Genomic DNA, 12,672 nt, shown 5'->3' on the forward strand with positions numbered 1-12,672 from the left:
TTTTCAGTTTAATTTTTATGTCAATATTAATATGGAGCACAAAACTAATATTTAAGCAATATTTTGCTTTATAATTTCCATTAAGAAAAGAACGTTGTAAAAGCCCCATAAAAAGTTAAGTGATATATGGCGATGAAGCCCTTCAGCAATAGGCAATGCCGAAACGGGTTTGTAAAAATTCCAATTTGGAGATTTTTCTCTTAAAAATAACAATCATTAATGTCGGATATTGGCTCTAAATTAATGTCACACCCACCATATATTTATTTTTCTATGGCCCCCGTTATTGGGGACCTTTTGTACTGTTTGTTTTGTTGTAGAATCGGGTTTGATATTCTTTGATGATTTTGATTGATCTTTGCATTTTATTTCTGTACTCTTCTATCATTATTTGTATGATCTATCTTTCCTCTGCTTTCATTCTACGATTTTCTATCATTCTTTTTCATACTTATTTTCGTTCATACCTCGTATCACTTCCTCCGCCTCGTTCTTCAAATATCACAGATCCGGGTAATATCACATTTCTATACCCTAATTTATTATAAATTATCACAATTTATCATAGGTTTCAGAGTTTATTTTATTCACCTCACATTATTTTGGGTTTTTATTATTTCTTCCTAGTTCTTTTAATTCTAGTTTTATTTTTTTTCTACCTCCTGTTTATTTGGACAAATCCCTTAGTTGCAAATCTTTTAATTATTAAGCATTCTACAAACGCAGAATTAATTATAAAGTATTTAACCTTGAGAGATGGCTTGTACACTACATATACCATAGATTCAAGTACAATCTACGCAAAAAAATCTTAAATTATTGAACAAATTAGCTATTATTTGTGAACACAACGTTTACATGGTACATCTAAAATTTCAAGTGTATTTATGAGAGTCACATATGGAAAACAATAAGTCGAACATCACAAATTTATTTAAAAACTTTATTTATAAAAAGCAAATAATTTAATAACCATTTCATTTTTAGTGATGTTCGGATGCCCCCTGTGCAGCGTGCGTGATAATACATTTTTTATTTATTCGATTAAGCTTTCAATGTCCTGGCGTTGCCTGAACCGAACTTTATCAGGTTGGTCCCCTTGAATCCTTGCTTCAACGTACACACGGACGAAACGGTTGTATTTGGAGTCTTTTTTGATATACGGCTGATTTGTCCCGTGTAGCTTGTGCAGAGGAAATCTCGTCAGACAGCTCAGCATGCACCGCTCGGCAACTTTATAACTGCACATAGGTTTTTTTTAGTAACTGTGTGTGATAATAATATTATTTGAAGTGTATCTTATTTTGCAATGAATTTTGATTTGTATTCTTGTAACACTAGCCTAAATATATGTCTCTTTAGAAATAAATATTAATTATTAAGGTTTAAAGCTTAAATTTAAGTTAGTGCACTAATATTTTTGTTAATTAACAAATTGATCATAATTAAAACACTGTTTTTGTCTGTAAATATGTATGTTATTTACAGACAAAAGCTTACTATATATACATCCAATGCCATATAACATATATATTTTTATGGCACACGGCATTGGATTTGGCATATATAAGGAAAAGGAAACTATAGGAAGATATTCGGCTAGTTGCGGTTATGTACACAATGTTATATACACAATATGGTGTGCCAAATCAATTGACGGGTGTTACGACTACGAAGACCTAACTGGAATGCAATAAAACTTATACGCCTCGCAGTGATACCTATAGTATAAATATAGACGAAGTTACAACGATAAAACCAATCCGCGTGCAAAATGATCAGTCATTATCAGGCCAGTGCGCTTTATTCTTTATAACTGCGCCATTATTTAATTACGTATTGTGTCTGCACACGTAATCGTTATTCTATTTCTTTAGTTATACTTGATTGGTTATAGGTGTAAAATCTTTCATGTATCCATTTGCTCTCAATTGATATATGGTACATGCTATCCTAAATCAATTGTTTAGTAAAAAAACGTTTTCAAATTCAAAGTACGCAAAATCAAATTAATTATTATTTATTATCTATTCCTGCAGGCTTTGCACTATCAGAAGTTATTTGGCTGTTGTATTTCAATAGAAAAAAATAATAACTGCAAAGTTTAGAGTGATAACTTTATTTATTGATAAAATATGATATAAATTGATTTTGTAACCAAAAATCTGTTTTGTAGCGGTTTCAATATAAATTTGCAACTCTTGAACTGTCAGAAAAAGCGTTCTGGTAAACGTTAAAAGTTTAAAAAGAACTGGCAAAAGTACGAATTTCAAAGTCAATTGTTAAACGCGAATTTCAAATCGGACTATCCAACGCATTATGTTCATCACTAAACAGGTTGGTTGGTAGAAAGGTGTAAAACCTTTTAAGCTTCTTGCTGACAAATGAACTACATATTAACGATTTTAAAGCCTTTACACCTGTAAGCAAGCATTCTGTATACGCCATAACTTAAGAACGCTATAATTTATATGTTACTTATTACTTTGTAGAAGGTTCTTATGGTAAAAAGAAAAATGCGCAGAAACTCGAAAAAATAATAGAAGATGATTTTTCGAGGAACATCACACGTTTGACAGACTAGTCAATAACTTCTTGTAATATAAAGTCTGTCGGAACAGTGTACAATAAATAAAAGAAATATGATTTTAAAACGTTTTTGCATAAGAGCAAGATTAAGTAAATATACTTTCATCGTGGCACATTGAGAGTAATGTCTTTCGTAATCATACAGATAATTGCTTCGTTCGCCGGCACTGACAATATTTATCTTCACACTTCGCACTTTAGTGTCAATACGTCTGACCTCAATAACATCAACAATCATGACCGCGTAAAAATATACATTCTTTCTATGATACTGTACTTTTATTTTTATTGATATTATTATTTATAGGTGACAAAAATAATGCTAGAGGAGCCCAATTTCAAAGAAGCTATAATCAGATTATACTTCCAAAATAGCATGCTTTCCGAACTGGCCTTTATTTAAGATCTCACAACAAACTCGGACACCTATTTGTGATCCTATAAATTTTTAGTAGATTTGTATATGTGGTCAAGGCAGATAATGAAATCAAAACGTACGTCGTGTCTTCAAATAAGTAAACATTAGCCAAGCACTCACTCGTACTGGTTGATGCAATCCATGCGTATGACTTTGTACCCTTGATCAAACGCTTGAGCCATGGACTTTTCTACCAGCATTACCGCTAGACCTTGTCTTCGATATTCTGGTTTTACGGTGATCATTTTTATCTTCAAAACAAAATGGATTAATGTGTCAGTTTTGTCGGGAATAAATGATTCATAATTAATAATGGTTTCGGCTACAATGAACAAAGAAAAACATTGTTATAAAAGTAAAATTGTGTTTATAACACGTATGTGTAGTAACATATATGTCTTTAAATAAGTCTAAATAACATAAATGTAATCGTTCATTAATTTCTACCTATACTGAAACGGTTTTATTTTGCGTTGTTTAACAATGAGACTTCTATTATTAATTTATTTAATTTTAACATTCCGGGAAAAGAAATATTTTTATTTTTTTTATAATGTTTTCAATGTCAAATAACATTATATTTTCCGTATTATTTTTTGTAGCAAAAATGTAGTTAAGAGTTCATATAGGTATTACATTTAATTATTAGGTAATAGAAGATTAAGTTTGACAAAGATATAAAAATCAAGAACTGTTGTGATGTGTTATAATGTTTAGATATGATTTCAAGTCATAAGCGATATCAAATTGAAAATTTTAACGAACCTCATATATTTTGGGCTCTTTAAATAATACCCATAAATTAGGCGTCTCTTGTAATTTGGCCGTGAAGTTTAAGAAGTCTTTGGTGTTTGGATCCTGAAAAATAATAACAAATATAAAAATATATTGATTTAAAATTACTTTGTAGCCGCCACACTTGAAGTTACTTAAGTTGCCTTATTAACTCGCGAGTCCCGACTGACGGCTTCCTTGCTTCAAGTTCGCTGCGAAGATTATCCAATCTCCTTTTTCACCTGTGACTCGCCTTAAAGAGTTTTAAGTAACGACTAAGGTATTGTACTGACTATAGTGCAACAGGACATCGCGTTGACAAATGTCGCCACAGCGAGCCATTAATGTGGGGGAATCCTTTTTGATACTATTCCCACAAGTGTAATATAATTTTTAAATCATTTCATAAAATAACAGAGAGGTTTATTTGTCACAAAACTTTTACTTTAGTTAGTACCGAAACCTCACTTCACTCTTAAGTTGTGCATCACTTTTCATATGTAACTTCAAATGCGACAGTTACAAATTTAAACAAAGTTAAAACTGAAACGTTCTCGACCTGTCGGTAGAATGCGTAATTTCGTAGATTTCTCAGGTCCACAGGACTGCTGGCGTAGCTCACACAAATACCAGCTACTTGATCATCCTCAGTCTTAATGAACAAAGAGTTACCTGTGAAGAATTCGTAAATATATTCAAATCTGCTTCCGGAATAAATCATCTAAATATAAATTAATTTAAAATGTTATTCGTTTATTTATATTCTTATATACAACATTATTTACAGTGATCACTTTTGTACGCCGTGAGAAGAATGCCCAGAAAGTCTCATTTGATAGAAACTAATATCAGATTGAACTCTCCTATATTTAAATGCTTCATCTTAAAGCTACGATGATTCTAAACTCGAATTTATCTGAGAAGAGCTCACAACAAACTCAGGACCGGTGTTATTGTGGTAATTTACATACCCTTTATTCACTAGTAAAGAAAATTAGAATGTTTATAAATAATGTTTTTTTTTTTAAATTAATTACCTTATTTTATTACAAGATAATTCAGAGACGGAATGTTGTACCGTACTCAGATGCCTGTAAATGAGTTATTAATTTTATGAAGCTTAGAATTGAATTGAATTATGTACAACTGTATTTTTCTTAAATTTAATACTATTCCTACACACATAGACCGGATTGTCAAACATATATATCGTCAACGTACCGTCACAATATTTTCTTTCTTTAACCATTCTTCTAAGAGATTTAAAGAAAAAACAACTACTTAATGTAATTTTTTATTACATCATCTTCACGAATGCATTTAATCATGGGTCATTTATTACTACATAAACAAAAAGATCATGCAGCGTCATATATTTTATATGACAATAAATATTTTAAAATAATTTCAACGTTTCGTTGTTTTTATGCAATTTACTTTCATCGCTGGTTTACCTCAATCTATTAATATTCGGAAAAATCAATTTAATACTCCTGATATAAGATAGAAAAAAAGTTTAAGCTTATTGGGTCACTAGATGTCACCTTACTTAAAATAATTTTATACATTAGCATAATCCACAGATTAATTAGCGCCATCTAGTGTAATATGTTTAATGTTTTCGTAGTTTCTCATGTTTTCGTGGCCAGAGATGGCGCAGTAAGAGTTGTCTTGTTAATTCTACGTAAAGTTAACAAAAATATTAAGGGTTTTTTTCACATATATGCTTATGGAGCACTATAAAGGTATAGCTTATTTATACCTACCCTAAACGAATCGACACATTCTTAAAAATACGAGGATTCGATACTTCGTCTTCAGTCTATTTTCATTTTAGTTTAAAGACATAATATAACATTGTTTACATAAAGTACACTGTTATTAAAAATTAACTTTTTTTCGCTATTAAGTCACATAGATTCCGAATTATTTTCAGTCTACAATCTCTATTTGTCTAAAAAAGCGCAAACTAAGTATCCAACACAACACGAAGTTAAAAAACTTAAATGTTTAAAGAATGCATTTTAAAGTTGGACCCGTTCTTTTTTTGGAGTAATAAAAGTAGCCTAAAATTGACATTTTTTAAAAACAAACTAGTAAAATGAATCACCCCACGGTAAGTAACATGTTGCGCACATACATAGCGAAATTTTTGTAAAGTTCAAGCTATATAAATATCATATTTATGATGATATAGTTACAGGTGTAAAAAAAAATTATTTTTTTATTTATTTAAAACGATTATTATATTAAAGTTCAATTCAAATCAAATTTTTCCTCTATTTTTACAGTATTGTCATAGAAAATTCAATCTGCGACCATTCCAAGATTTCAATTAGCTTATAAGGACAAACTGCTTACTAAAGCAACTATTTACAGTATGGAGAGTATAAATTTGTATTAAATTATTCATAAAATGATTCGCTTAATATTGAAGGATTAAGAAATTTGTTGTCGTCGTTTGACTGCTGTTATAAAAGCAAAAAGTAAACCAGTTCTACAAATCCGACGAATCAAATACGAAGATTTTTGATTGCGGTAGTGTTCACGATATTCAGGACGAGCAAAGGTGTCGCTATTCCCTGATCATTCTAGGTTGCTGCGTTGCTAGAGTTTCTTCCAGAACTTCTACGCATTACGATATCGCTTTTCGAAATTCCGCCCTTGAATCTAGTCATTCCCTGGAACTTCCGCTTAGGCGATCTATGAGCACGGTCACGGCCCAGTTGTTAAATTCTAGTATGTAATTTAAAATTCTAGTAAGTAATGCCGGATACGAGGTTCTCTAGGAGGCCCTCCGGCTCCGGCAAATGCCAACTAGGCATTTCACGTCTCGAATTGGGGATACATCAAAGTGCTGGCGTATTCACTGATTATGACGCGTCTTCCTTCACATCTTTCTTCCGAAATTTAAAAATTAGGTCAAAGGGATACAGTTTTCATCATCAGCGTTAGAGCTGGTCCTAGAGAAAGTACCTGATACACATAGGTAAGTGTGCTCTAAAAATTTGTTCGATCCAATGAAACCTTGTGTAAACCGCTGGGAGAGAGTTCTTTGAAAAGACTTGTTGTAATTATAAAATATAAACTAAAGATTTTTCTGTATCCCACATTACATAAGTTACATTAATTTCTAGACATCACTACATCTTGGTTTTAGTTACTGACGGTAGATAGGAAAATCTTAAAAAGGACAATTTTGTTTCCATACGAACCGTAAAGTAAGCTGTTAAACGATGTCAATCAAAATAAAAAAAAAGGTGTGTTAGGGAGTAATAAAACTAAAAAAGTCGTATGATTACTATGAAAATTTCACTGCAGAATTCAATAATTAGTACATTATTATATGAAATATTAACCTTTTTTCTGTAGGTGACCGTTGTATTATATTAAGACAATATAAAAGACCGCTTTGCACCGGTCCTTTTTGCAATCTATGGGGGAGGTCTATGTCCAGCTGTGGACGTCTTACAGCTGACGATGATGATAAAAGTAATCTCTCTGAAATGTGTTTCACCTCTACTGGACTACGACAGATGTTTTGTCAGTACGAAGGTTGCTAAATTGTAAGTATTAGAGTAAAATGGTCAATTAAAATGAAAGATAACCTTGTCGAAGTAAACCAATTAAGTATTCGTCTATAGCCCGGTCGTCGTTAAGCCTCATCATCCGGGACTGGACCAACACGTGCTCATTGAGATAGTGCTCTTTCAACACCTCGATTGCCTTTTCATGTTCGGCGCTGGTTATGGCCGTTATTGAAAATTGCTCCGGCTGCAAACAGCTCAAGTCATTAACATTCTCTTGTTGCCTAATTCTCGATAATACGAAAGAAAATAAATCTAGAAACCTAAGTAAACTTAACCTATTCTAGGCTCGACTGATGCCTCTTTAGTAGTTTTGAGTATTGTCGTCAACTTAGATTAGTTGGCTGGTCAGACTTATGCCGAGACGCTCGGACAAATAACAGCATTTTGACAGTCCCATTATGAATTATTTGAATTACACTGATATTTTTAAAAAAGAAAATGAGGTATGTAAACTGACTTATGTATAATTATAAGTATAATATATGTTATACACTTGTGTGTGTAGGTACAATTGGATGGACGTATATGTAGTGTGTGTAGTATATTTAGTGGAGTAAGGATACAATGTTAAAATCTTTTTGTTACAAGTCGACCACTTACAACAAAAAGAAAATTTTGATGTCAGTTAACATATGTAGAATTTTCCCCAAAAATATTGCTTTTTATACATTTAATATATTTTCTCTATGGAAAATTTGTTAGCATCTCTTTTGGAAAGCAATTGTTTGATATTTATAATATAAATCAGGTATCGAATAAAATATGTATAAACTTTTAGTTTATACATATTTTATTAATCGCTATAATGGTCTTTTCGTTGTTAGTGAAGAGTCCGTGGCCCATCTCAGCAAGAGAGGTTGCTGAATAAAGTGAAGTGCTCGCGGTTCCGATGAGCTGTTGTTTAGGAGGAGACGGAGAGATTTTCTCTGTCTTAACAAAGCTGCGTGGGAGGTCGTTGCTAGTCGAGCTGCGGATATATGTAAATATGCTCAGGGCATTACTGTCTTGCGAAGATGGTGGAACATTGTGGAAGTGTTATCCGTTGCAAGCACAAAAACAACGCCGTTAGGTTTACAAGAGGAAGTATGCGAAAGTATTTCAACCACGTTAAACAAAAAAAAAATACTTTTGACTTCAAGTATGAACTCTTGTAAGATGAAATGTAGAAGATGCATTAATGTTAGATGAAGCAAATAACAATTTTTAGAACATCATCAAAATCACACCGGTCTTGTATTTGTCATCTAAATGTCTGTCGGTGTAATTATTACTGTTTCATGTCTAATACATATGTGTAATATTTTATAAGTAATATTTCTTTGCTGCTACTTTAGATATTTGCGTTTCATGGGTTGTCTGAGGAATAATAATATTGATATGATATGATATATGATAGAATTTTATCCTAGTTTTGACCTATAAAGAGCTATTCTATTTAGAAATAAAATTCGAGTTAAAAGTACCAATAAAATAAAAAAATATTAACATAAATAAATATAAGAATCCAATAAAACTTTTGAACGTGGTATAATTTATGTTAGCGTTAATGATTTGACTGACCTTTTCTTGTCGTAGAAGATCCTGTAACCCAAAAACACTGTGACATTTTCTACGTTGCACTAACTTACCAGTGCAACGAGCAATAGGAAGAAACGATTTTGTTAATGCATTTAATAACATATTTAATTTATCCTTAACTAAAAATTTATAATTGACATCTGTCAAATAATTTTTTTAAAAAACCATAACAGTGACATCTTCACTTATTTGTAACCATAATTGCGTAAAGAAGAATTAGGATCTATATAAATATGAGTTTTGTTTCTCTTCTCCGTCCTACTGACTCACCAAAATATCGCTGGAACCATAAAGCTTAGAAACATGAGAATTAGTAAAAATATTCTCTTCTCCGAGCAGAGCTCAGCCCAGAACAGCTAAGAACGGCAAATGAAAATTTTACAAAATTCCTTCCGCAAATTGAGGGATTTACCTAGACCGCAATGCGGGCAGTAGACATCTAGTAACTTTTACTATATTTAACTTGAGGTTAACTTGAGCATATACTTGCCTTTACACTTTTATTAACGATATAATATTACATATAAAATATCACATTATAGCGAAATTATAGAGTCATAGTCGAGTCCAAATTATTTTCGTAGGTACGTTTTGTGAAAAATATTTTTAATTTTGTTTATTAAGGGTTAAAAATTTTAAGGGGGTAAATATATTGCTGTATACAACTATTACAAGGTTATTACGGGCATTTACACTCACTTTTGGAACGGTTATCGTTTTAAAATTATATGTTGTAAGCTACCAACAGTTTAGGATGCCGATCTGCTGATAAGAGCAAGACAAAAACAAGATAGTTCTTCTTTTTAAACAAAATATGACAAGGTTCCGTATACACATTATGTTTTAGATTAGTAAGAACTAAGAAGTATATATGGTCCACTTAAAAATTAGATGCAGTGTAATAACGTACCGAATTTATAACCTTATACCATTTTAAATTATGTAAATAACTTAAGTGGCCTAACGGAATTGTTAGATGAAATGGCAATGTGCAGGTAACTTAGCGCGCAGAACATATTGCCACTGGGGTTACAAGGCTCTGGAGTGGATACCACGGACCGGGAAGCCCAGCGTAGGGCGAAGTTGTACAGATCCTTGTTCAGATCATCGGAAGAGGTTAGATGTATGTCACTTCCAATTAGTGCTATTGAAAATCTATAAAAGATACCCATGTCCAGTAGTGCATGCCTTACAACTAAAATTATAATGATTTTAATGATTCATACTCTGCTGAGCACTTTTGTTTCAGGTAATTATTACATATTTAATTTAATTCAGGTAATTATTTCATTTTATTACCATGCAAAATATACTCCATGACAACGCTGCTTCACGTGGATTTAATGTAAACAAATTTTACGACGACGTAAATTTTTATTGTTATTAGTTTAACAAGTTTTAATGAACGTTTACGCAACCAGTTTGCGCAACCATTTTAGATAATTAAACATGTTAGAGCACTAGTGGAATTAATATGCGGGTTACATTCATCGTAATACCTTTTTATTGTAAGTACTGTAAAATCTTTTTATTATAATGAAACAGTAAATTGTAACTGAAAATACTTTATGTATATAGATTGCTAATTCAATAATAAACTCTTAAGTCTTTATAAAACATTATTATGCAAGTTAAATACATCAAGCATTGTAATTTTTTGTCAAATTTGTTATAGGCATAGTAATGATCACACACAAATGTAATGGAATTAATTTTATTGATATAAGTGAACATGATAATGAAAAGAAAGAAGTAGCAACAGATGTTATTACGACATTCGGCAAAGTAGAGACTGAAGCAAGTTCCAAAGCATACCCACCAGTTCGAAGTACCGTCACTGAACATAAAAGGAGGTTTATGGTAGTAAGTCCTGTATTCCGACAAGAGGATAAAATAGAAAATGAAAAAGATAAAAGCCTTAAAAATAAAATAGCAATGCTCGTGCAACAGGCTATACATGACGCGAAAATAAAAATGAAAACAATTGACGCTTTAAAAGAGAAGTACAAAGACGATACATCTTATAAGGTCGGGTTTATATATAATAATATAAAGAAATCAAGAGATGTTATGAATGAACTGTTCAACGTAGCCGTGAAGCATCGCCACGATTGGAAAGCACTGGAACAAATGAAAATTTTTGAGCTCATCGTCCACACGAATGTCGACACGACGAACTTCGTGCGGCAGTTACTCGATCTTCACGTTCAAAATCACAATCACACAAATTACCCTCGATTTAGGAAGAGAATGGTCTTACTTTAAACAAACACTACGTTCTTTTAAATTATTGCAATAATTTTATCTAAATTTTGTAAAAGTTTTCTTTTTGTCTGTAAAAATCGAATGCAGCGCGTTGATGATAGACATATAGACAGGCTGAATTTTACTTTAATGGCGTTTTTCACTGTTTAACCAATTAGAATGCAGTTTTTTTTGAGAAAGAGTTTATTTATTCACAAACCTACAGAAAAGCATCATCTGCAAGGCAATACCAAAGATAATCGAAATTCTAAACGGTATATGTAATAAATTTTCTTTAAGTTCAAATAATAAATCCATCATATTTAATTTATAATACATAAATGGCTTGTAACTTCTAGTTAAATTTGCATTCATAAAGTTTTTTGTAAATAGAAAATAATTAAAAAAATGTTTTTCATGGTACAAAAAGAAATGCTTTTTTTTTCTTCAACTCGAACCGTAAACCTCACACGTATTTTTCATTAAGAGGTTACGCGATGTTTTCAGCGGAAAATAATCACTCTTTGTCCCGAGATGTATGCTGTTTTGTGTTATATATCCAAACTGCCATTTCCAACCACACGTTGTCTACCATCTTAAATAATGAAGAGGCGCACGTCATCTTTTCCAGCCCGTAATTATTTCTCCCCGCCAACACCTGTGCGATGAGGTCGGATAGTGCATTAGTTGATGACGTCATTTTGCACCTACGTCTTACGTAGCTTTTTTACCTGTACATTTTAGAGTTCGCTTTGAATGAAGGTTTTTGAGGTGAACATTTTTCTTTTTCGGTATAGATAGAAACTGTAGGCCGGTTTCATATGATTTAATTTATTATCATTTACAGAAAGATTTTCATCAACTGTTGAACTCGCACAAAACTTGGGAACTACATAAGTTTGACGTTTTATGTATGTATGTTTTATGTAAGGGAATATTAAAACTTCAACTTTTATAATCAAACATCCTTTTTTTGTTAATTCTTAGTATAATACCATGCTTAAAAAGTTACTTTTAGGGTATAGTGAAAAATATAATTATAATAACCGACGTTTCATTTAGCATATCGAAAATAAGTTTCGTTTGAAAATATTAATCATTTATTAACGCAATTAGTTTATATGTAAATACTCGATACAACAGCTAATAAAATTATAAAAGAACTTTATTACAGAATATTATTATCAAAACTTATATATTTATATATCTAACTCTTCGCATTACACAAACTACAAAATAAGTGTTGGAAACAAAAGTTTTATAAAATAATCATCAATGTTGCATAAAATATTTTTAAGGCGAAGTAAATTAGCGTTATTGAGTTATGAAATAAAAATAATAATAATTTTTTTAAATTAATTAATAACGTTAATATATTTTTTAATAAAATGAATACGATAAGGTTAGTCACAGCATCGCATCGCGCTACTCATGCTAATAGAAACACGTACCTATACAAATGAACGCCAATATAACTCC

The 12,672-nt window shown here is 31.5% G+C and overlaps 1 protein-coding gene across 1 annotated transcript; it reads right to left on the bottom strand.

Moving 5' to 3' along the window:
• Positions 1-1,000: 1,000 nt before the first annotated feature.
• LOC137919529 (uncharacterized) lies at positions 1,001-9,051 on the bottom strand. Its single transcript, XM_068762621.1, has 6 exons — positions 8,932-9,051; positions 7,390-7,555; positions 4,341-4,453; positions 3,773-3,865; positions 3,128-3,258; positions 1,001-1,241 (listed from the first exon to the last, which is right to left on the bottom strand). The coding sequence occupies exons 1-6, from the start codon at positions 9,049-9,051 to the stop codon at positions 1,037-1,039; spliced, it is 828 nt and encodes a 275-aa protein (XP_068618722.1). The 3' UTR covers positions 1,001-1,036.
• Positions 9,052-12,672: the final 3,621 nt, after the last annotated feature.

The sequence above is a fragment of the Battus philenor genome, unplaced genomic scaffold (assembly GCF_028537555.1).
Source record: "Battus philenor isolate CCGP_79_NKW_IND1 unplaced genomic scaffold, ilBatPhil1.0.hap1 SCAF_16, whole genome shotgun sequence".
NCBI lineage: Eukaryota > Metazoa > Arthropoda > Insecta > Lepidoptera > Papilionidae > Battus > Battus philenor.